The sequence below is a fragment of the Clarias gariepinus genome, chromosome 3, assembly GCF_024256425.1.
Source record: "Clarias gariepinus isolate MV-2021 ecotype Netherlands chromosome 3, CGAR_prim_01v2, whole genome shotgun sequence".
Classification (NCBI taxonomy): domain Eukaryota; kingdom Metazoa; phylum Chordata; class Actinopteri; order Siluriformes; family Clariidae; genus Clarias; species Clarias gariepinus.
The window spans coordinates 13,837,824-13,864,976 of record NC_071102.1 but is presented as its reverse complement, the minus strand read 5'-3'; the positions used below and the strand labels follow the sequence as shown (position 1 = coordinate 13,864,976).

At 38.1% G+C, this 27,153-nt stretch overlaps 1 protein-coding gene across 1 annotated transcript in view; it reads right to left on the bottom strand.

The window, feature by feature from the left end:
- Positions 1-531: 531 nt before the first annotated feature.
- The window catches only part of LOC128519561 (E3 ubiquitin-protein ligase RNF166), a 35,212-nt gene continuing 8,590 nt past the window's right edge, over positions 532-27,153 (bottom strand). Inside the window, exons 2-6 of the mRNA XM_053493329.1 lie at positions 12,667-12,823; positions 11,814-11,926; positions 5,111-5,225; positions 4,755-4,862; positions 532-4,059 (exon numbers count right to left, since the gene is read on the bottom strand). Coding sequence (XP_053349304.1) covers positions 3,994-4,059; positions 4,755-4,862; positions 5,111-5,225; positions 11,814-11,926; positions 12,667-12,823 — 559 coding nt within the window. The 3' untranslated portion in view covers positions 532-3,993. The remainder of the gene's footprint in view (positions 4,060-4,754; positions 4,863-5,110; positions 5,226-11,813; positions 11,927-12,666; positions 12,824-27,153) is intronic.

The window sequence follows — 27,153 nt, the reverse complement described above, 5'->3', positions numbered from 1 at the left end:
ATTCCTGTACACAAACACACCAAACACTGTTGCTGCTGTCATTATTATTATTAATATTATTGTGTTCAAAAACGCAATCTTTAGTGCCTGTTACAAAGCCCACTCGACGGTAGGCATGTGCCGATACCATGCGCCATTTTTATTCCTGAAACTTCTTAACCTTTTACCATAATCTTTTACGATATTACAGTAATATTTAAAAACATGACTAGATTTTCACTTTACCCGTTATCATCATCACTGGTGATGCCACAATCGTGTTGCTGCAATCCTTAAAATAAGGCTCAAGTCTGACAGGTACAAAAAAGTCTACGCACCCTTTCTGTTTTTTTACTTCGGATTTTTCTGATGTAAAAAAGTGAAATCAATAAACATCTCGTCATGTTTTAAAGTATTGGGGAAGAAATGGAAAAACAATAACCTGGTCATATCTATGCATAAGCCTTTAATAAAACTGAGGGGATTTCCTGTGCACAGCCATCTTCTAATCATTCCACAGATTTAGGATGAGATTTTTTTTTTTAACTCAGTTGGATTTTGTGCTTTAAGTCATCGTCATACTAAAAGCTGAACATTTATCATCAACATCATCATCATCTGATTTGCAGTGGTCTGCAGGTTTTGTGCCAAAATCGATTCAAATTCGAAGCTTTTATATAAGTCCACAAAATGATGCTGCCACCACCATGTTTCACTGTGGGAATAGCATTCTATGGTTTAGATGTTATCTTGTTTTTTGTGATAAAGATATCCCTTAAAAAAAATATGCTTCCAAAACTGTACCTTAGTCTCATTAGACCAATCCAATTTTCCAGACAAGCTTGGATGTTTGACACTTTTTTTGCCAGATATTTCTCTAGCTCCTTTAATTTAGCTTTTTGTCCTATCCTGGGGTTATTCATTAAGTGAAAAATAAGCAATTTTTTACTTGCTTATTCCATAGTTATTAGGTAATAACATTCCACAATGAGAGACTGTACATGTTTTTCAATGTTATTTGTGATTCATATTAGAGGAAACTAAGATGATGTCAGAAAAATGTATACTGATTGTTCAACGGGGTTAATCAGAATCACTATATTAATAAGAGACTGCATGATATTTAACTTTAAATATCAGTTTAACGAATGTGGTTAATTAATCCTGAGAACAGTACCGATTTTACCGATTTTTAATGTACACATTTTAAAAGGATGCGCATAGTTGCAAGCTGGTTGATATATTAAAGTATTATACTATTATAGTTTTATAATATTATAGTACCTATTATAGTAAAAAAAACTGCAATTATACCAGAGGGGTGTAGATATTTTATATTTATTGTTTAATATTCCTATACAACTTTTTGCAGACTTAATCAGATTTATTTATTGCAGCATTGTAAATATTTTGACTACTGTAGTTTCTTTAATATTTCAAACTTTGGAAGCTTGTACGGTATTCTACAGAAATAAGATACTCTGCAGATGCAACACATGGTGTCACTGCTATTTCTTACTTTGTTTTAAACCCTTTTACTGTTACTCTGTCTAAACACTTTAGCATCTTAACCACTAAAAAAAACGTCATCTCAAGATTGCAAATACTCCTTAAAAAGGCTTCCTACTTCAGGACCTTCCTTTTTATATAAAACTACATGAGCAGTGACAATATCTTATATTCATTTAAAGTGTCCTCGCCCCGATATTAATCGGCACATGCCTACTTTACAGGACGTAGTCAAAGTGAAACACTAGGACAGAATCCCTACTGATTAGAACCAAAGTGCAACTTTTAAACCTGCCCATCCTGTAACAATGATCTCACCTTCATCAGGGTTTAAACCTGGCAACAATAAGGAGTTACAATAACTCAGCCTTACTATTCATTATGTACAACTTTCATTAAACCACCTTTAATAAAACATTTACGCTTTAAACCAAGACTCCAGGACACACAGACAAAGGCTTTATTCCTTCGCTGTGTTTGTTGCACAACTTCATATTGCACACATTGTTAGGAGTTATGGACACACGAGATGGAGAACGAGGAGACATGACAAGAAACAATCTAATCAAGCGCTTTAAAGAGTCCACTTTAAAGAAAATAACGTGACGATAACGCACTCAATGATTGGAAACTATTCACAAGAAATCACATAGGAAACTGATTATCGTTATCCACCTGATCACTGCCATCGTTTTGGGTCCAAATTCCTCAGTCATCTCTCTCTGCATGCAGCCGGGCTGCCAGAATGTTCAGGATGAACTGATTTACGTAACTCCATCGATAGAAAACACAATAGAAACAATATAAAATGATTGTGATAAACGCTCAGGATAAAATATTTGAATAATCAAAAACTTAATTAAATATATGACAAATACAAGACAAACGGAGTTGATGAAAAACAGCGACAGCCAGGGACGGACGATTTCTAATCGTCTTTCAGTGCCCTTGTTAGTTTTACAACCTGCTGTCAATCAAGGAAAAAATGCCCATGTCCCATTTCAGTTCAACTGTTTTTTACAATTTCACCACAAACCTAATACGAGACAGTGGTCTTATCTGAATTTTTTTCTTTTTCAGATTAGGTCCTCAACCATACACCACCGAATTCCACATAATATTCATCATTATAAGAGTTATATAGACAGCTATACATTTAAACCGTCTCCAATAATGACTCTCTCCTTATAACTAACACTGGGCATGAAATCTACTACACACATCATGCAAATACAACATGAACCTGGGCGACTTCTACAGTACATCATGCCAGCCTTCCCACGGAGCGAACACTTAGTGCCACCTAGTGGGAGAGCTTTGCATCTGTAATCCCCTCCGTGGCCTCCTGGTCTACTCTCCACCTTTGATATACCATACATTTATATATATATATATATATATATATATATATATATATATATATGTTTTTTTTAAAAAGGTTCGAACAATTCGTCACGTCTCCCCGCGTTTCACTTTCTCAGTATTAGTGCACCATTTTAAAGGAATCGTTTTTCCAAAAATAGATATTCTTCTAATCTGATGCTTCGTAAAAAATATTATTTTTGCAAGGTAAATCAGTAAAGAGCAGAGTGAAGATAAAAGCGGTACTAGCATCCTGTCGGAGAACTATAAAAGAAGATTAGAACTAGAATTCAGTCATGTAGAAAAAACCGTGAGTGACGAGCTAAACTTTAAAAAAAAAAAAAAGAAAGAAAAGAAAGAAAAAAGGGGGATTGTTAATGATGGCCAAGTCTTGATATTGGATCCTCTTTCTGCTGTTTGAGTATTGCCTAAAGCTGAGTCATTCCCACAAGAAAGGTACTATTATCATTCATCTCAGCTTCCATCTGTTTACAGTGATGTGATGAAGCACTCTCTTTCTAGCTCTCATTCATATTTATCCAACAGGAGACTCTCTTACTGAGGTGTCCATCATTTTACGGTCACCATGGCGATAATGAGTTAGTCGGACTTCTGTGTTGGCCAGGTGATCCCAAACTGGAATCGTGCTCTCATCCAGTCTACTGCGAGACGTGCGACGAGCTTTTCCTACTTACACTGCCATCTGTCCGTGTTTAAACAAGAGAGGAAACAGAACTGAAGGGAAAAATCTGATGGCGTTGGTGAAAAGGTGAGTTGTGGCGAGTGTTCTTCCCCCTTAAACATCAATTGAAGCTTGTACGATCAAAGACATGAGAAACACCATGTAACGCTGATTGCGAAAGTTACGAATGACTGCTTGCTCCGCCTCCATCGGTGAAGAATTCTGGGTAAAAAAAATCGTGGAGGTCATGTGATCAGCATCATGTGACTGTGACGCCAGGTACAGAATCAGTCGTGCAGTGACAGGGTGGAGTGTGTAGTGAGAAAGAAACGAAGGAAAAAAGAGCTACAGGGTAAAAATGTAGCTTGAAGGAGGCAGAGAGACAGCTGATTGGTTAAACAGGTCTGGGTAATTGATGGTGATTGGTTATGTGGTTGGACAGTAGGTGGCGATTGGTGGACTCAGTTCTCAGACAGAGAGAGGGCCAGTGCTGCCTGCAGTGCGGCCTCCTCATCAATGCTGTAGTCCTGCACACACACACACACACACACACACAATTTAAAAAATTAGGACATGCGCAATTCAGTACTAGTATAATTAAAGGCTACATTCAGATTTGCAAGCATGAAATCACTCAATTCAGGATTTTTTTTTCCCCCTTATGTGACATAAATCTGATGTTCTTTAAATCTGATCTGAGTCACTTTACTATGTGGTCCATCTTACATTGTACTGATAAGAGGTCACGTAACTTGAATGAGAACAATCAGAGGGGAATTCATGTAACTTTTTTGCCTCTGTGCATACAGTATGTACAGTAGGGCGCTGACATCATCATTCAGCACCAGCGGTGAATGGATTTCATAGGCGTGCTAGGTGTCTGGCTTTCCTCCTTTATGTAGACCTTAACAAATACAACAAATCTTTGAGAAAATCGCATCTTTTTTTTTTTAACGTGCACATGCACGATGTTCCAGAGGACAGACGTGCTCACATTAGAATCAGATAAAAGTCACTTTTTTTCATTATGAATGTAAACCATCATGACTGGAAATCTGATCTGACCAAAAAAATGGAATTGAGCAACATGGCTTGTAAAGTGAACACGTACAAATCATTCCCGTCAATCAAAAAGATTTGTTTTTTCTATTTATAACTAACTTACTCCTGTAGTGAGTGTGTGTGAGTGTGGGTGTGTGTGTGTGTCTGTTTCAGTGCTCACCACAAATGTGTCGTAGGAAAACTTGTGCCGGTGCAGGAGGTGCTGCAGGAAGTTGGAGCTCTTGTAGCTGGGGTCACCCCAGGGCATGGCTGAACACACGGGACACACCTGGGTACAGCAGCACACAATTAACAAACGCACAAAAACACACACACTTTCAGCCTATTGTTAAATCAAGCCAAATAAGAAAACAAAGGGTGGCTGGATTACATGCTGTGTATCATATGAAACACAGACTCTTTGATTAGGTAACTCGCATGTAATTTGCTTTGGGTAAAAGTGACACATGTACAGATGGTGAAGCAGGCTTGATCAGCTGCCCAGCCGGCATTCTGCAGGGACGTGTTAGCACTCACCACTTTGTTGGGGTCATTGCGGTGGTTTTCCATGCAGTGCTTCACCAGCTCTTGTTGGTCCAGGTTTCGCGCTCCACAATACGGGCACACAAATGTTGATCGGTTTGGAATATTGCTGCAAGCAAGGAAAGAGGAAAAGAAAAAGATGTGTGAGCTTTTAAACAGCTCTCGGCCTTAGAAAACCCCTCTTCCATCTGGCTAGAGAGTGAGAGTACATATCTGTTTATTAGCATGCATCACAGTCTGGTCCTGTACATCACAACAAGCAATGAGAAAGTTTTGGATTATGGACCCATTATGGATCAGTTGTGCAGCTCATCATTGTGACACACTCTTAAAATGACAGTTTGTGTTGGATCTGCAGTAAGCTCGTAATCATGAATAGTAGGAATCAAATATCATTTCTACTGAAAATCACTGTACATTGGCAACTGAAAACACTTTTTTCCCTTTTTTCATCAAAGAAAAAAAAAACAGGTGAGTTTGTCAGGAAGCAATAAAACAGACTCTTTTTTTTGTTCCCACACACACAGTGAGAATGTTAGTGTGGGCTGCACCATTAAAAAAAGATTCAGAATAATACAACTAAAATAAGCAAATACACAGGAAACAGGAAAGGAAGGTAAATTATATTAGGGTGAAAATTTACTGGCACCATGCAGTTCCAAAGGCCAATATAAAACATTTTTATGCAAACATGATCATCATGAACAACTTGTTTAATCAGTTATAAATGCAAATGTGTCTCGAGAATATACCAAACTTTTGCCGTCCTTTAAAAAAGGGAATAATTGTGATTGTGGCGAAGAGTCTGGCCAGGTAAATAAAGCATTAGTCAGAAAAACAACCAAGGAGTTAGGGGTTGTAACACTAAGGAGGAGCCTGGACACTAGGGCTGGGAATCACCGAGAACCAGACGGCACGATATCACAATACCAAGGGGCTGACTCGATTTCTATACTGCAAGTATCATGATTTTATAAACATTCTAGTTCGCTTTTTTTTTTTTTTCAGATTCTGTTACAATTCTAAACAAACTACCAAGCAGGATGATGTGCTGCCTGCCAATGTGTGAATTTTAAAGAGCGCTACCTTTAGGATTATAGAGGAACAGCAGCATTTACCACATCAAATGCAAACCTATATAAATAAAAATATATATATTTCAGAGTCAGTCGGCTGATTGCCATACAATAGAATCATGATATATCACTGAATTAATTGTCCCACAACTCCACTTGACCTCCACAAAGCTGTGCTTTACGGAAGAGAGGAAACACATATGAAAACCTATTCTAAATTGCCAGCAAAGGTGTGAAAAAGATTAGATGTAATATCTGTATACAGTCACCTCTGAAAGTAATGAAATGGCAAGGTGAATTCTTTCTTCTTCTTTTTTTTTGACTAAACACATCTGGCTTTGAGGAGGAAAAATAGATGAAACAACAGATCTCAGCTTCAGCTTGCAGATACAGATAATTATATTTAGATTGTTAAACAACTTGGAATTTTAGTTTGAACCCAATTATTTATCAAGTGGTCAAATATATTGGAACATGTGACTGACTGATGTGTTTCTTGTTGATTAGGTGTGCTGTGCTCTGTTGGATTGAGTAACAGTTAATATTAAATATATCCGCTTAACGAAGCATTTTAAAGCTGGGAAAAGAGGGAAATGCCTCAGAGTCTTTGCACAAGCATTGTGTACAACAATCTGCGATGTAAAAATTGAAAAGACAAATTCAAAAACACAACTGTGCAATACCAACAACCAGACATCAAACAGGTCAGCTAAGGAACATAGCAGCAACCTTCACAGGGCAGGCTGAAGGGATCGCATCTATTGTTCAAAGGCGGCTTTAAGAGCAGATATTTAAAAGACCGAACCCTAAGATCGTACCACTCGTTGCCAGTAAGTGTTAGAAGGCAAGATTGGAATTTACAGAAGTAATAAAAAGACGACCCACAACAGTTTTGGATCCAAGACAAACCTTTATTAAAGTGATGGAAGGTGGTCCTGCCGTAGGCTTGCGTGGCTGCTTTTGGAACAGGCTCACTAATCATTACTGATGGCAGCAGCAAAATGAATTTAGAAGTCTATTTCGTATGCCATTTTGCTGAGAAACACATCCAATCTAATTGAGAGGAACTTGCATGCAGCAAGACGATGACTTAGTGCCAGCACAACAAACGAGCTCATCTAGGGAAAACAGTGGAAAGAATCTGCAGGACAAGTCTGGAAAAGCATCAAAGAAGAAGAATGCAACAGTTATATCAGTGGGTAACTGGCTTGATTGCGTTATAGCAAGAAACGGATCTGCAAACAAATATTAAGTGTCATTTACTGTAATAGTCTCTTTTTAATACTTTTCTCACCTACACATTGAGTGGTTGGCCCCCAAACGTGCCATGTTCTAAGTTTAACTATTCTAAATGTAAAAATATATACAGTGTTATTTTCATCTTTTTGTCTTAAAGCAAAGTTTCTTTAGTGTATGGGTGAAAAAAAAAAAAAGACTTGGCCTAGCTTTTCCAATACTCGCAAAGAGGACTGATTTTACTGTTGGCAAGAAAAGACGAGCTTGTGCTAGTGAGATGAGATTATCCACATTTTAATCAAAGCTGTGCAGGTTTAAGTAGATAGCGCAAGGTCCCGAGTGGTAAAAGGTTAAGGTAAAGATGAACAATTTTAGGGCGGAAAGTGGCTACTCTTCATAATATTCATCTGGCTCAGACACCTGCTGTATGTCAAGGTTTTTTTTATGCTCCGCTTTTTTTGTCAGTCCAGTTTGTTTAAAAGGGCATAACTGGCTAGCTCTACTATTCTATATATGAAAAGCGGCAATTCCTTATGTATTTTTCACAATACAATACATTATTCAGTATACAGTATCCTGAATATATTTAGATCAGAAATCATTTAATATATTGATAGTTAATATATAGAGAAATCGATTTTCTTTGCGTAAGGGTAATAAAACTCCATGTGGAGGGTTTACAGATGTTTACAGAAAAACAAGACATACACTACCAATCAAAAGTTTCAGAACACTTTCTGACTCCATGATCGTTCCTGATTTTTATTTCTTTCTACATTGTAAAGGAACACTAAAGGCGTTCAAAAATGCATTAATCTCCTTTGAACAGTTGATATTGAGATGTTTCTGCTACTTCTGCTCTGTAAAGACTTCATAACGCCTCTAATCTGAGGTGCTGTTAATTAGTAATTTTTCAGGCTGATAACTCTAAATGAACTTTTTGTCTGCAGCAGAGGTAGGTTTTGGTCTCGCCCTCCTGGGATGGTCTTCATGAGAGCCAGTTTCATTATGGTGCTTGACGGATTTTGCAAATGCACTTGACAATACTGTTCTTGCAAGAACTATTACAGAATGGCTGACCTCTGTGTCTTAAAATAACAACTAACTGTCATTTTTGTTGTTGTTACATAATTAATTAATCCCATATGTATTATTTTATAGTTCTGAAATCCCCAGTATTGTTGTAGAATGTAGAAAATAAATCACTAAACAAAAAAAAAGAAATTTGCAAGTGTTCTAAAACTTTTGAACGGTAGTGTAACTTTGCTAAAGAAATGCCAATAGCTGTAGGTTTGTGCCTGCATGTCCATGTGGGGTGAAGTCTATACTTCATTTTTAAGTTTCAAATAAAGTTTCAAAAGGCATACATTCAATGGTAGCATGAGAATAACAACTATCTTGTTTACGATAATATTTGCCTGGTACTGAGAGACATGAGACCTTTTTGTCCAATAAAATGCAACCAATCTTAAAATGTACTTACTGACACATTAATGTCTTAACAGTGACATGATTAAAATAGAGTTTCAGTGGGAAATCACACTTCTAGTTGAAATAAGTTATGTATACAGATATTACATTCATAAAGCTATAATACTTAAGTTCTAATTACTGTACATTGTAAAGATACTGAAATAGACATTGTGGGCTTTTGAGTAGTCTTTTTATAGTCTATAACGACTAACACTATAATAAGTTACATGTGAGGCTCCCTGAGACAGCTTATACTGTGCATGAAGGTATTGTTCATTTATTACACACACTGACTTGGATATTTTGATGATGAAAAAGCAGAACCCAACAGAGACCATATTCATGGATAATAACTTAAAAAAAAAAACTAATTACCCCCTTTGTGTTTCTTTTTCCCCCAATTATCTGATCAAAGGTAACACACAAGGCTTCTGAGGGGCAGCAGAGAAAAGCCCAGTTATCGGGAGATTGCAATTAATTTAAAGTTCGAATCCCAGTGATGTCACAGCTACTTGTGGCCCTCTTCCCAGGTCAGTAGTTTTGGTATGGTGGGGAGAGTTAGCTAGTGAGCACAAAACAAATTGAGGATAAAATACAGGGCTGAAACAGATAAAAGACATACTCTCACATTAACCTGCAACCCAAAGTAGGATTTCTGTTTAGCATCACATATTATATCCTGATTCTAGCCCATAGGTTGTAATATTGTCTTTAATATCTCCTTATTCCTTAACACTGTAAAGTATGTACACAGCTGACTGAATGACCTTCCCTTAGGTACCAATAAAAAATTTTTTGAAATTTATGTAGGCGTACAGTATCTTTGTGGTACTTACTTACATTAGTATCTGTAGCTATCTGCATCATTTCACATTTAAATATTTTATCCTTTTTAGCTGAAATGTTTTTAAGTATAAACACAGGAAATACCTTTGATTCATGTATAGACTGATGTGGGCTTTGGTGCCTTTTAGTTGCAGCAGTTAAGTGTTCCCCTCATGCCTCACTACATTTTGCAGGTATGTAGCAGAATGCGTGTCTCCTACCTGTGGCTTAAGCCAGTCATTACCTACAGTCATTGTTAAAGAAAGTAAAATCTTTGCACTTCTTTTTGACAGCCCTAGTACACCCACTATTTTCCTACTCCGTCTCACCTCCCATTTAAATGTGTTTTTTTTTTTTTTTTTACTGTTAAATATGCATTTATGTACAAAGGACATCCTAGCCAAACTAGAACTTAATGGATTTTTTTTACCCAATTGACATTTCCAGAAGACTTCAAGAACAGTACACTGATGAGAAAGGTGCATTTTGAATGTTGGAAACGTTTTAAAGAAGGCCATAAGTCCATGAATGACAATGCTGGCTGACGTGGCTTGGAGCCCACTGCAGTGACTGCCGTGAACATTTAGCAAGTAGACTTAAAAAAAAAAAAAGGAAAAAAAAAAAAAAAACAAATGGATAACTTGTTGCCAACTTGCAGAAGAGACACATCTGTCTGTGGAAACTCCACACACAAGCATTCACCAACACCACTCGCACATTACATATCGCCCTACCCCCGCCCCCTGCCACACAGTCCTGACCTCGCTTTTCCACATATACGATCATATGTGAAAAAGTTCGATAATGGCTCCGGCGTACAGAGAACACTTCAGTACATTAGTGTAGCAAGGGATTGAATAGAACAATAAAGAGTATTTTAACAATCAAAAAAAATTCCTTGTTCGACATGAACACCCCTCAAGCTGGCATTGTTAGCAACTACCCAAAATGACTAATGACTGAGGATTTTATCAACTAAAAGAGACTGATGATGAATGAACATCACACAGAGCAGTCAGTAACCTGCTAGAACACTGCAGTGGACAATGCTGCGTTTATTGTCATGACGACCAGTGCTTGTATAACAACATGCAATATAGCTGTATATAATATAACTCTATAAAATAATTATATTATTAAAATATTACGTTTTGTGTTTTGGAAAATGCAATGAATTTCCTAAAAAACGACTTTTTGACGACTTTTCAACACACAGCAGTTGCAAGGATCTGATATTTAAGCAATTACGCTGATGAATTGTAACACTGTACAGAGGAAGGAAATGAAGTGTATATCAGATTGCTAATTAGCAGGGTGGAAAGTAACAAGCCACATGTGCTCGTATAACCATATTTGAGTACATGGCTCTGGTTGTATATAATTAAATCATAGGACTTTTAGCTTTGCTACAGTTAATGCAACAAATGATTATTAAGCAGCAATGTCTTACATGGAGGATCCCTGATAAACTGTTGTGTTGAGAGCATGTTAGCGATGCTACAGTCTATAGGAAATGCAAAGTTAGTAAAGCAAATCAGAAAAAAAGGCTAAACTTAAAGATACTACTAGGTGAGCTAATTAATGAATCTATGATAGCTTAGCATGGCACATTTGTTACGCCCTACACTACTTCATGCTTTTGGAAACCCAGAGGAGACGACTGTTACAGCAGGAAGATCTCGTATCACATCAGAGGGGGATGTTTCTTGGAAACTGTGATGAAATCAGCCCATCAGCGCTAGATTTTCCTGACACATCATATTTTCATTAAAAAAGAAGAAAAAAAAGACATAAAACTGTTTTCCTCTTTAACTCAAGTTATACGAACCTGACACACTCTTTACCTGGCTCTGATATTGTGGGAGTGTGAACGCAGACGCAATTGTTTTATAGCTATTTGGTGACTGATCACACACCCTGTGCGTGTTTAGCTAAAGGAAACAGCTGTCTCATTCATCACCTGCACTGGGACTCTGGGGCCAAGCTCCCCCTCCTCTCACTGTAAAGCAGTTTTAGACAGCGCACTCACACCCACGCCCACACACACACACACACACACACACACATACGCGCCGTACTGATCTTACCTGGGAATGGGCTGTGATGTGGGAACCACAGGCATGAACTTTGGGCAGTTGGCCATCTGTTCCTGCACCTTTGTGCAAGAGGTGATGTGTGACCTCATTTTGATCAGCGAGATCTAATGTTTAATAGGGAAAAAAACAAAAAGGTTAAGAGTTAAAATAGTTAGCAGAGGATTTCAGTGGAATAATAATAATAATAATAATAATAATAATAATAATAAAACAGAGTTTTAAGGAAAAGAGGGGTAATTAGGGAAACAAGGGAAAAAAGGGAAATAGTGGTTATCTAGTAGCTGTCTAGGGTCCATAGAGACACAATTACAGTCTTCACAGAATTTAAAAAGGATGTTTTGGGATTGTGTGCATGGAGTTTGCACTGTGGCATTGCCAAAATTGCCCAAAGTGTGCGAGTGTAAGTGTGTGTGCTTAAATGCCATGTGATGGATTGCCACCGTGCCCAAGGGCGTACCCTGGGTCATTCCCTGAGTCCAGTAACGAAAACTAGTGAGACACAAGGTTAAAAAGGGAAGAGATTTGACCCATTGCAGTTCGTCTCTGTTATAAAAAATATATTTAAAAGATAAAATAAAATATTTAAAAGAAAACAAAATGTAACCTTGAAAATGAAAGGTTTAAAAGACTTCAAAAGAGTAAAAATGTTATGAAGCAAATGAGCACATACACAAAAAGGAAAAAAAAGTTTAAAAGGTTTTACAAAGAAAAAAAATCAATTTAAATGGAATAAAAGAAAAAAAATTAAAAGCATATTAAATAGGAAAAATAAGAGAACAGGTAAGTTCACAACGTTGAACAGGACAAAAGCAAAAATGTGTGTGTGTTTTTAAGAGAGACTAACTTTTTTGCTGCACCCTCGGCATGGTGCTTTATAAGAAGAGAGCTGTTTTTCCACACTGGAAGATTTGTCCACTTTCTTGGGGTCGAAAGGCATGCGGCACAGGGGACAGAGAGGAGACGTCACCTGAAGACATGGCTGAAGGCAGTCTCCACAGAACCTAAACACACACACACACACACACACACACATAGTTATAAGTTAGTGGAAAAACAGAACATCACGACTTTGCTCTGTTTCAAGCTAATCAGTTACTTGACTAAGTGATATGACTTGGGACTCAATAATCAGCCAAGCCTAAAGGTGTAGTTAATAGTTAGATAGAATATACTGTACTTGATACAATAAACTCGTACATGATAGCGTTTGCTAAAATTGTTGTGCATCCAGTAAGTACGAGGTTTACAGATTTTACAGATGAAGCGCGCTACAGCTCCTCTGCAGATCCCCCGCAAAACCAAAGTTCCCTGAGCGTATGCAGAAATCAGACAAGATACTTCATGAAGCTGTGACTCTCGGTGGAGTGGGGTAGGAGGGAGAGGAGCGCAGGCTGGGTGCCCTTTCCTGACAGATGAGCCTGGGGTTTATGGGATTGCTAAAGCAGAGATTTATTCCAGGTTTTTCTGCCAGACGGGTGCTGCAGTTTTGCGCGCATGTTCACTCTGGGGCTCGCACTGGGTACAGCTCCCTCAATCACTGTCTTCAAAAATATATGTATACATTTATTATGCAGCTTTCAATAAAAAAAAGACAGAGGGGTGGAACGAAAGAGAGCGAGAGAAAACTGAGACAAGAAGGAAGATAATGTATGAGCAAGATCCTCCCGATTTTCAAGGAAAAATCACTGCTAAGATCTTTTTCTTTTCTGTCAGTGGTCTCATGCATCACAAATATCTCATGCATCTTTCATCCCCTTGAAGTAACCTTAAGCTATAAGAATAAATAATAAAACAAGATACTGATGGAAAAACATACACAACTACAGCCATGCACAATCATAGTGAGACTAATCAGACAAAAAAAAAAAAAAAGACTTCAGCTTTGACAAGGAGTATAAAATTGGACTTTAGATCAATAGAATAAGTTCATGTAGTCTGCTTTCTTTCCTTCTTTCTTTCTTTAACACCATGCCAGCTTCTATGGCTATATTCAGGCGAGAGTCAGTTTTTGTTATTCAATATTAAAACTAGATAAGATGTTTCATGATGAATCTTTTCTAGATTGTAAAAAATTGTGTAGCTTTTAAGTGTCCTATTCTGCTTCTTGTATAAATGACTTGATTCCCATCATAACTAAAAGCAAATAGATGATTTGTTCAAACATCAAGATTTATTTCATGTAGTTTGTTATTTAGACATTGGTCCCATTCTGATTTACAGATTTAAAACCAATTTTAAATTGGTAAAGGTATAGAGCAATTGATAGTTTTTTTTAGACAATGCTTCTTTGGCAGTTTTGTCCTCATGTGGTCTGATGAGTCCAGACTGATCCTATTCCAGAGTGATGGGTGTGTCAGGGTAAGAAGGGAAGCACATGATGCGATGCACCTATCATGCATAATGCCCACTGTACAATCCTCTGGAGGCAGTGTTATGATCTGGGGTAGCTTCAATTGTTCAGGTCTAGACTCAGCAACATTATGTGGCAATAAAATGAAGTCATGCTGACTCCTGCAAAAGGAGACGATTTGCTTGTGTAATATAGACACAGCTCTTGGTGGATCTTCACAGTTGAACATACTCTCCTTAAACATTATCTACAATCGGGGGTAATGGGACGGGTGTTGGACGGAATTACAAACTCGGTCCCCGTTCACGACCACTTCCGTATAAGCAGAAATAATACTCAACCCTGAATCCTTTATCGTCCTTCGAGAAACCCATCTCCAACAACACAATTTTCTGTGAACCTTTTCACTACCGGGAGCATGTGTTGCCTCGATGATCAATGCACATGCACGTCCGAGATGCACGCGTTTCAGTGTATTTCTGTATATTTTGACGCATAGCGTATTTGAAACTTGTGTTAGTGTTAAAAGGTAAGAGATAAGACTATTGTGCACATCAGTGGGACTGCCATATTTACTAAGTACCAGAGGAAAGAATCAAATCTCAACAGGAGCTTTTCTTTTAGCTGCCATAAGCCATTAGCTCTTACTGTGAGTGACTGCTTGATCCAGGAGCAGCGCCATGCATCATGATGCTTAAACTCTGGCATGAAACCCTTTTCATTTCTCAGTTTAATATCTGACTCCAACACTGTCTCACTTCCCTTTGCTTTGTTTATACTCATTCATTTGTTCGTTCTCTCTCCCTCTCTCTGGACTATTTTGCTCCCAAAGTTGGGGCATGATGACATTTGCCAGATGCCTGACCAAGATGCCAGAGATGCCAATTCACAGACACTCAAACACTGTATTATAATCCTACACACTGTAGCTTTAAGACTGAATGTTCACTGATTCCTCATCGGGCTTGTTTACATTTTTTCTTGCATTTCTCTTTATATCCACTGAGACCAGATCTAGGGTCAGACAAGAGTCTGAATGCTTAAGAATAAGATTCATAACAATATACTGTGCACCACATTTCTTTCCATTAGGAAATATGCAGTATCTGGGATGGTATTTTTCTGGCACTCTCACTAGGAGTTTGGCAGAAAGCTCTCTCTCTCTCTCTCTCTCTCTCACTTTCTCTCCATTCTGCCATATCTCATTTCACCTACTCCCTCCTCTGCTTCTTAATTTCATTTTAAATTAATATCTGGTAGTACACGTGGGTAAACAAATTCACTTTATAGATTTGCTTTTGTGTACTGCTGACTTAAGGCCATGTCTGTCAATTTAGCTAATGTTGTTACTCGACTCGTCGATGATAAATACGTTGTTGTAAAAATACTGTTATAAAATCTTCCATAAAATATTGTGATGCTATTACATGGATGGTCCGTCTTTGGCTCTCTAATATAGTTTTAGTATCATGCTGTTATAGTTATTATATAATGTGCCGTTTTAGACTTAAATGCCTGAGTGAGCGGGAAAGCACTTCATTTCTTATTTTGGCTTCCCATCATCTTTCGCCAATTGTTTGTTTAGTCTATGTCAGCCTATGCAGGTCTTTACTGTTTTCCCATATCGATGGCGAGTGTATATAATGCGATCTCTGCAAGCAAGTATATAGACCTCAACAACACCCTTTTTCAATCCAAATCGGGGTTCAATTCAAGACTAACACCACTGACATAAACCATAAATCATTTACATAAAAATTTACTTGAATCTAAATCAACTTCAGTTCAGGAAAAGGTTGAAGTTGAGGTCAACATCCCGAATATCACTGATATACTTAGGAATGACAGAATCATTCGAACCGAACCAAGAATTCAAAGAAACAAGACCAGTCGAAAGTATTGAACATAATGATCCAAACAGTGGGCTCATTACTAGAGGAAATGTCTTCTGTGTGCTAATGAAGCAAGAGCAGTGTGCGAGTTAAATCCTACAATCAATTTCACACTAACGTGGCTTACGAGGCCACAGTGGAGGAATGACTACAGACCAGGAGAGGTAATCATGAAAATGAATAGTAACAGTAATGGAAATTTATAGGCTGGTAGAAAAAAAAAAGATGTCTTGAAGGTTATTTCCATCTCAGTCTCTCACACATCCTTTGAACGGACTCTTCAATCAGAGCCGTCGTCAGTCCTTCGGCACGATCCTTTCTTCATTAAATGCTCTTTAAAGAAGAAAAGATTAGCAACACAATCGAATAGTATTCAGATAAGTGACGCGCTAAATCGTACAGGTCAAAGACGAATGCAGAAAAAATAAACTTCATTTACTGTATGCTTATCGTATCAAAATCCTACAAATAAAGGTAGAATTGTTCACTCAGAAATTTCATTTATTGTATGGACACTGAAAAATGTTTGATGTGCAAATTTGATCCTCTCTCATGCATCTGACTTAAAAGGAATAAAAGAAAAAAAACTTCTCCTAACACGTGTTCAACCTTCCTCCAACACACAGCCATGACGATATATGTTCAGTGAGAATTCACGCTGCATGTTAAGCAGTATGTATAAATATCGTTACCAAACGTTTCCGTTCCATTCAATTTAATTAAAATTTGAAAAAGTTCACTGTACAGCAAGTTTAGTAACTGATATTAAAGGCGTCAGTACAGTCATCTGGATGTAAATTTATATTCCTAATAATAAACTGTATTTGGAAAACTGTAACATTTAGTGCAGTATTAGTTTAAAATGTTGGTCTAGTGTAATCAGTCTGCTACATCCATCTCTAGTAGTAAGCTAGTGAATAACTTTAGCTAACTAAATCGATCAAAACAAAACGGTTGTGTCTGGTCACTAAAACACACAGCAGACGAACTAAATATACATACCGATGTAAGAAAATCTAAAATACAGAGGGATTTTTGATTATGCAGAATAACAACACAGTAATGAGAGTAAAAACTCCCTTTATTTCTCTATATAACCCCCTGCTACACTAATGCACCTGCAGTATTCCAGCGTTTCACTCATGTTTGTATACCATCAAGGTAGAAAGTTTTCTCAGTACGCCAGAGCCATGATTAGACTACCTTCCTCATGTCTAAAATGCTAGCCTCCCAGGAACTCCTTTAATGACCCAAACATGTGGAAATGTTTTGAAGTGATGTCAGGACTGTACAGGAGATGAGGCAATAACTCCCAGTTCCTGGAATTTGCAAGTAAATGTTGGTGAATGATTGAGTGTACAGTTCCCACAGACAGATGCGTCTCTTCTACAAATTGGCGACAAGTTATCCATCCGATTTTCAGGCGTTCAGGTTTCCACAGGAGCAACCACAGCAGGCTTCGAGCCACCTCGGCCGGGATCATCATTCGCAGATGTATGGCCTTCTTTAAAACATTTACGACATTCAAATGTTTTTCCCTCAGCTAAACATTTGAGTCTCACTACTGCGCTTGAAGTCTTCTGTAAATGTTTATTGTTTTTATGCCTTTAATTGCTAGATATTTCATCATAGGTCCTGGTTTGACATGAACGCCCTTCGGACAAAGAAACATTCCAAACACAACTAGTTAGTTAGTCAAGGTTGAAGTTAGTCTTCTCTATAGCTAATACTGCTTCCTAACTGGGTAACCTGGGGGAAAAAAACATGCAAGACAAAAAACAAGCTCAGTTTTAGCTCGGAGTGGGTTTCCTCTTGTATTCCTCAGTCTGTCTCTTTCCTGATTGGTCATCACTGTTTGACTTTCACTGTATAGTCTAATTTTTATGCCTAATGTAGGATGCAATGATGTTTAATACATCAAAGCTGATATAAAAAATATCTAGGCAAGCTGACTGTGAATTACTACTACAGGACTGTCGAGATGAAAAACAGCACATTCTCCATGAGCCTAGTCTGAGCAAAAACATGTAAACTTACATTAAAAATGCAAGATTTTCTATTTGTCCAATATATCGAACAAACCACAATACTTTTGAATTCTCACATCTGATTGATCAGAAGGTATAGACTGATTGTGGAGTTTTGTGGTTATCAGATGAGCCCCTGCCGGTAAACACTAGTGCCTGTGTAGGAACCATTGTAACTTGGGTAGCGTCATCATAATAAAAAAAAAATAATAATAATTTAGGTGTGCAATCTCAAACTTTTTCATGTAGAAAACGTATTAATAATTAAGCTCATTTATAGGTAGATGCTTGGGTTAAATTGTGCTGCAGCTGTCATGTTTTCATTACTGATAATAAGCTTCTCTTGGTATTCAGTAAGCATTAGGTTTACTTTTAATATTTAATAACTGTTTCCTCAAAGCTTAAATTTGGTTATTTTTTCAATCAAGGTTTTTTTTTTACTCGCACCGGCTATGATATATGTGATATGTGTTCCTGCAGTTCCTCTATGATCCTACAGATGGTGTGAACGTTCACTACGTACACATTGGCAGGCAGAACAGCAAATATTTGCTCCAAATTTCCAAACAGGTTTATTTGGAATTGTAATAATATCAGAGAAAAAATATATAAATTCTTAAAATCAAGATACCCGCCTAAAGAAAAAAAACTTAATACAAATCAAATTGGTACATATTGTGATACCTTCAGATTAAGAGATCCCTGGTGATTCCCATCCCTATTATACACACCGGCGTGAAACAGTACAGATAGCAGTGAGACGCAGTGAGACAGGCCTAGGGCAAGTAGAAAAAAAATAGGTCAGGAACTGATGTGTTTAATAACAGAATTTAATCTGTGCTGATGTTTTGTTTAATAATCTGTGCTAATATTCTGTAGTGATTTTACGAAATGTTAGTTTAACATTAAATCTTAAACTGATGAAAGAGCTGTAAGTATCATTATATCGTAAATCTACCGGTACACTATACTTGAATCTGTTATAAAGAACAGCTGGAGTTTGATAAAAATCTGTAATATTTCATGATTGGAATTTCCCAACATACACCGTTATCTGTTCCCTGGTCATGTGTATAGTAAAATCCGTGGGGGTAAATTTAGCCAGAGATTTCTCATTATTTGGCTTGGCAGCATGGTTCTTAGACAAAATGGCAGATTGCAGATGATGTGAAAGCAAGATCTCTATAGCAGCAGCTCTGACAGTAGTGCTGACTGCAGGCGAATTTACAGGCGTACATTTGTGTGTTTTTATTAATATGTTAGGATTTTTTGCTTTTAGCTTTCTGTGTAACATTGAAAACCAAAGTCTGGTAAAAAAACGAATGTTTATTGAATGTCATTGACGATAGAAAATAACCTATGTTTTGAACGTGCCACAAAATAACTATATGGTTGCAAGGTGTGTCGATTTTTATTTATTAAAAATAACTAAATGGCAAATTGCTAGAATGTAAGAAAAATAAAACACTTGTAGGATGTGCTGTACTGTTAGTTCCTGACTTACGCACAACTTCCTTTGCAGGAGGAGGTTCGTAAGTCTGATTTGTTCTTAAGTCCGACAAAGTGAGTCTTATACACCTTCAACACGAATATACAATGTGTAGAATACCAATCTACTTGACTAAATCAGTCCCCTTTCCCCACACTGCCCAAAAACTGTAATCGCATCTAAGGGAATGAATCTCACACGAACGTAACAGTGTTGTCTCTGCACCTTTAAATCGCGAGGGGGAATTCCAGACGGCAGTTTGTCTCAGAGCTGAATTTCCACTGTATTGGACTGTGAACTCCGGGTATTCCGAAATAGGGTTTATTCATCAACAGGACAGCTTTACAGGACAGCCATTTTCTATCGTGCTCCCAGATTCACTGAAACCGGTGAGGCCGACTCATTTCTCCCGCACCCCCACACAATATACCGAACTTTAGACATTTTATACATTAAATCACACACTGAAAATATTGTATACAATTGTAAATATTGATATAAAATATGCCAAACCGTATCCTAATGTCTAGGTTAAAGCCAATCGCGTTGATGTTTTGTGCTTTATTTCTCTCTGCAGGTTTTTCTGAACCCTAGTATCACAAACTCCACACACATTCCCTGTGCACAAACCAAAATAAACTTATAACAACTCACTACTTTAGATGAATCCACACTGAACCAATTGTGGAAGACTATTTTAACCCTACACACACACACTATCTGGATCACACTGTACCACAGTCAGCCAAAAAATATTGCTGCTAGCTGAGGCTGTGCTGAGAAAAAGGTTGACAGGCAGAAACATGAAAAGAGACATCTGAAGGCAGGATTTCTATACGCAGCTCATGTGAGAGACAGGAGAAGGGAACACACCGTCTATACCAAGTGACAGCACTCACACACACGCTCTGAAAAATAGCAATGTGTACGTTTTTTTTTTTTTTTAAGTATTAAATCCCACTAAGACTTTGTTTAGGGACAGGAAAAAAAAACACAACAGATGTATAATTCTATATATTAAAATTTAAATAATTCTAATATAATATCCCATATCATTGGCTTTACAAAATGTTGTAATGATACATTAGCATTCGTTTGAATGCAAACAGTGCGTTATTGTTCATTATGTAGTGTTTTTTACAATTAAGACGACAGGCAGACCACAAAAACACTTCCTCTTCCTCTGAAAATATACAGAATCAGAAATTGGTAACCGCTGTCAAGCATGGTGCTGATGTCTGTGACCTTTCTAAACACACACAAACATTATATTAAAATAAAAGCCTTCTCACTAACGGTCTCGGAACCTTTGACACCATCACGGGGAAGTCAGACTCACTGCATCTCATAAAAACAGTGTCAAAGTGTCAATTTCTGCATTAATGCTGCACAAGCACTTTGCAGTATCACCTACCAGAGTAATGTGTGAGTAATGAGAGACTCAGCTGATGTTTCTGGGTCACTGCAGCTCCAAGCTCCCTTTTTCAGAGCAGCTGTTAGAGTTGTGTATGCATTTTGCTGTTGACTACATTTGACTAATATGTTAAATAGTAAGACTAAACACAAACAATACTGGAATACTTGGAAAAAAGGGATTTGATGAAAGTGATGAAATTTCTCATGTATGAAGACTTTATGTACAGTCCAGTGATGAGACTCTTACCGCAGTACAACACTTGAATGGTGCAAACATTTTAAAGCAGGCTGTACGCCTGTAAATTATGATCCGGGCCGAGATGGCTCGGAGCCCACTGCAGTCGCTCCTGTGAACATTCAGCAAGTGGACTGCCTGATCCTTGAAAATCAGCAGATAACTTGTTACAAACTTGTAGAAGAGATGCATCTGTTTTGAGGAACTGTACACACAATTATTTACCAACACCACTTGTACTTTACAGTAAAATGGGAGGATGGGAGTTATGTACAGTCCTGAACTCCAATCCATTTCTACATGATCGTACCATTAAAGGAGTTCCTGGGCGGCCGGCATTTCAGTGGTGAATCAGGCAGTATGATCATGGCTGTGCCGTACTGAGAAAACTTCCTACTTTGAAGGTATCCAAGCACTAGTGAAACGCTGGATTGGGTGCATTAGTGTAGTGATTGTATTTAGAATTTAAGGGAGTTTTTAATTGTTATTCTAAGTAATCAAAAAGAACAACCCTCATATGCTTTTTTTGTTTTTTTGCAAAGCAATTAAAAATTATGAGAACTTTAGCTGAAAATCTGACATACACCAAAACATCAGATGAATATACATTCTCTAGTTGTCCCTCACACTGGCCTTTTTATTTTCTTTTTCTGCGCCATTCTGTGCAAACCCCAGACACTGTTTTGTGGAATTTTCCCAATGTGTCCAATTCCTCCCCATCCCAATGTGTCCAATTCCTCCCCGTCAATAGGAGGCTCCCACATTAAGCTACTACTAACTAGCTAAGAGTGAAGCTAAGACTATCACGTGTTTCCTCCGAAATACGTGACGTCAGCCGACCGCATCTTTTTCGAACTGCTTGCTCGCGTACCATTGGGGGCGGCGTAACACACTTGTAGGACAGCAATAAGATGTAAAAGTACCTCTCATCCCTCTCCTCTGAGACAGCTTAGCCAATCAGCCCTCTCTAGACATGACACGATTAAAGTCACAGATCTCACACTTTTCCTTCATACTGATGTTAGACGTGAACAGTAACTGAAGCTCCTGACCTCAGCCGGATTATATGCCACATGCCACATGATTGGTTGCCACATGATTTGGTTGATCATTATTTTCCCCTTAAAGTGGACAGTGAATACACATTTCGTGATACGCAGTCAGTATATTTGTATTAGTTTCACTATTGTTTCTTTCCACAATCGTATTCAGTAAAAAAATAACCATATACAACTCTAGAAAACAGCACTAGACACATACACATGGGTAAAAGCGCTTCCTCAGCAGTGCCAAGATGATGATGTGCATGTGTTTTCGTGTCTCATCCTCCTCTGATTTTCTCTCCTTAACTTCACAACTACTCTGGCCTTCAGCATTCGGAGACCTATAAATTAATTACAGACATTAGTGGGGCTGATAAACAGATAAACAAGTGTGTGTTTATGCTCCATGCAGACTATAAATGAGGTTCAACTAGTGCGCTGATGATTAATTTAGTGCTCACTGAGCCTTTCATCCTATGCGTACGCACAGATGGAAAATAGCTTTTAAAACCTTGCCAGTACACAGTCTGAGGAAAAGCAGCATGGCAGATGCCAAAGTGTCGCGTCTCCTCTATGAGGGAAATGCAAGCGCTTTTTTTCTTTCTTTTTTTTTTTTCCAAATGAATTAAGCAGGCTCTAATTAGACATGGTGAACTGAGGATCATTGAGCTCAACGGGACAAATAAAGTGGTAAATGATGGCACCCTTGAGGTTTGCTTCCATAAACAGCCTTGTTTGGATCTGAGCTTTAGACGCGTAATCGGTTAGTCTGTGCCGTGAGCAAAGCTCCTCTCATTTCCCACCTTCATCAGCATCTCTCTCTCTCTCTCTCTCTCTCTCTCCATAATAGCAGTCACACTTTGCCCTCTCATTTTGCCGTAGTGAATAATTCAGGACGCAGTTCAGCTCCACGTTCGCCCCCCCCCCCCCCCCCCCGGATGCGTACTGTATATTTTCACGCGGCGGGAAAATTCCTGATGCTGGAAACGTCAGATTAGTGAGCTTGGCTGAAAATGGCTTCCTACTCAACATAAAAATGAACCAGGACACTCACAAAGGACCCATGAGAGAGTGGGAGGCTTCTTTGGTAGATGAAAATAACTTGACTAAGCTAAAACGAGAACTAAATGGTGTTGGTATCTATTTTTTTGCTTAAAATAAACCATTTACTTTGAGCATACTACCGTTATTACAAACCTTCCATGTCAGTGGAAAAAAAAAAACATTATACAAAAATAAGATAATGCTCAAACAAAGCTGAGTGACAGATGACAGATAACAGAGACAAACAAAACCATGAACCAAAGACAGGATGCTTTGGTGACACGATCCTGTTTACATTTACACTTAATTACTAACACTTGAAGATAAAAGCCTTATATGTTCTGCTTCCTCATGAATAAATAAATAGTGTGTAATTTTTATTATATAAATGCATCCTCAAACATTAGTGCTTTTTATTACAGTTATCTCCTAAAATAGTTTGATAAGTATTGATTTGATTTAGAATTGTTTGCATTTTGACCAATAAAACTATCTATAAAAATAAAAACTGAAATAAGTTTGTCTGTACGATGGTCAAAACTCGCTCTATTAATGATATCTTTACGTTTTATACATTCTTCTTAAGATTTTCTGTATGTCTATCAGAATTTAATGAAACTTTGCCAGTCTTTCGATTAAACGTGCGCCATAAACGAAATTAAAATGTTGAGTATGAGGTATGAGCAATCATGTGCAAGATTGGACAGAGACAGAAACCACGGTATTGCACCTACAAGCTGGCAAAATCATCAAGAAACAGAAACTAAAGTGTGACTCAGCATGGCTTACTCCATAAAGCAAAGTAGACTATTAAAACTGAACGTTCAAAGATGATTGGCCAGATCAATGCATGTTAATTCTAAAACTTTTTGAACCAGTTTGTCTCATATGTTCGGAAACCGTGGTGTTAATAACGAGCAGTAATCTGAGTCGTCACTATGAGTTAAAACACGGGGTGTTAGAGCAAACACAGCAGTCTGAAGTGAGGGCGAGTAAAAAACCTGAACTGAGAGCCCGGTGTCATGCACTAAAATAACCACCTGCACACACCTCTACAGATCATAAAAATATCTATTACAACATATTTCTTTTACACAAAACTGGCTGTAGAGAATTTAATAAATATTTTCCTGTACTTGGATATCTGTCTGAAGTTTAATCTGCACCATAAGTGAAATCAAAATATTGAATAAAGGCAATGAAAAGTTATATGCCGAATTTAATAATTTCCCTTAAAATAAGCTACTTGCTTGATCTAAACAAACACCTGCACCAATAGATATTAATTAGAAAAGCTAAACTAAATATTTGTGCTGGGATTTGTTCATATGCTGGAGCCGTTTTAAGACAAAACTTCATCTTTCTACTTTTTCGATTTCTTATCTGTCATTCACTCTCTGATTACCGAACAGGAAGTGTACTTGGGTGACAACAAAAGAAGTACAACTTGCGCAAATAAGGTGTAAGATACTCAATCTTACAAATATTTTATTTTTTTTGTATTAATAAGTTAGGCAGAAAGAGACGCGGACATGTACGTGGGCTTTAACCTGAAATAATATCACTGATTACATTAAAGCCAATCACCTTTAAAATATTTCTACAAACTCTTTTTAAAGTAGAAATGTTAATTCTCAATAGTACAAGCTTAAATAATGAAATAAGTATGTTTCACCAGTTATGTTATGATACACAGAAACATTCAGCACATAATACTGCTATCTTTCAATTTTCCCACTACCTCCTTGCTATTTAGGAAAAGGTTGCCTGGGTAGGCAGCATTTTATGTTCCCGAAATAAAGACTGTTCCAGCAAAAGGACAGCTGCCTCCCTGGTCTCCTAATTTTAGAGAAATATCATTTTCTGTGGAGGTAATGCCATAATTCTATACGCTGGACAAATATCTGAATGCTCGGGGGGAAAAAAACAAAAACATGGATGGGCGACAAACCAGTTTTAGTAAAACAGTACATTAATATAGTCTCAGAATAATGTCATAAACTCTGAGACAGAATCAGGCAGTCGTGAGGTGGAAGTGAAATATCAGTAAAGCACAGACTTCAGTGTAATTAAAGTTGTACAGGATGTTAATTGCTTGGTTGCGATTGATTACGTGTGAGTTATGATGCAGATTGGTTTAGGAGAGGAGGAGATCAAGGCAGGACACACAGAGCTCAAATCCAATTCAAGCCTCTGGCATTTATCGTGTAAGACTACAAGCACTCAGCCAAATCTCAGTCCCCTTGGAGGTGTGCAAGTGTGTGCATTTGTATATTATATACACACACACATACCTAACACTAACACCACTGCTAATATCGATAGGACTTACCAGGGAGCACCTGATAAGATGTCATGACATCTAAGTGCCGATTCGACATGTATTGCGATTCTGTAAAGTATGACAAGTTTATAAATATCTATTATCATTTGTATATTTATTCTGAATTATATAGATACATATAGATTCTATGAGGTGGTAGCAGAAAGTTTAAGATCAGTTTTGTAGCCTGCCAGCAGATGGCAGCACAAGGCTGCACCCACAGTTACAGGGAGCACGGACCGTCATAAGTCAGTGTGCCAAAAGACGTCATCCTGTGTACATCGAAAGCTGTGGAACTGGTGCTGTTCTGACCACACTATAACGTCTGCTATTTCATCTAGACAGCAAGTTAGATCAAAGAGTGAACGTGAAATTCTGCGTGAAATTGGGCAAAACTGCCACAGAGACGCTCTGCAAGTTTGCAACGTTGTTGCAATGAATCACTCAAGATGATTTGAGTGATTGTGTGCCCTTCAAGAGCAAAAGAAAATCACGGGAAGACGACGAGAACTCCGGAAAACCTTCAACAAGCTCTTATCTGCTCAGATCAGCGTTTTGCCGCCAAGTTCGTCCCCTGCCCCAGAGCAGAAGGAAATCATGTCGGAGTCTGCCAAGAACTGTCAGCGCGCCAAGGATGACCCGTCCTTCATGTTGAGGGTCATTACCAGGGACAAAACTTGAGTGTATGGGTACGACCCTGAGATTAAGCAACAATCTTTACAGTGGAAGAGTCCATCATCTCCATGACTGAAAAAGGCGAAGCAGGTCTGCAGCCCGACCAAGTGCATGCACATCATCTTTTTCAACATTTGCAGCATTGTGCATCGAGGATTCGTCCCCAGGGGCCAAACCGTCAATAGCAAATTCTACTGCCTACGTAATTCTACAAGTGGCAAAAGTCACTAAATAATCCACAGAAGCCCCATCACACAACCCAAAGCATACGCCGTAAATGTCTTGGGACCATGCACCACAGAACAGCACCAGAGGCCTTGTAGGACCCACGTAGGGGCCAGAGCTGCCCTGGTGGCACCATTGGAACCTTTTTATATACTCAGCAAAATATACTCCTCTGACTTTCCACTGTTTTTACTTTCAGTAAACTTAATGTGTAAATATTTGTATGAACACTAAAAGAGTCAACACCATAAGACATAAACTAAAAATGATTCACAATGTGTCCCTGAATGAAGGGAGGCTCAAAATCAAAAGTGCCAGTCAGTATCTGGTGTGGCCACCAGCTGCTTGAAGTACTGCAGTGCATCTCCTCCTCATGGACTGCCTATTGCGGACAGTCTGAGCACTGATGGAGGGATTGTGTGTTCCTGGAGTGACTCGAGCAGTAGTTGTGGCCATCCTGTACCTGTCACGCAGGTGTGATATTCGGATGTACCGATCCTGTGCAGGTGTTGTTACACGTGGTCTTCCACTGCGAGGATGATCAGCTGTCCTTCCTGTCTCCCTGTAGCGCTGTCTTAGGCGTCTCACAGTGCGGACATGGCAATTTATTGC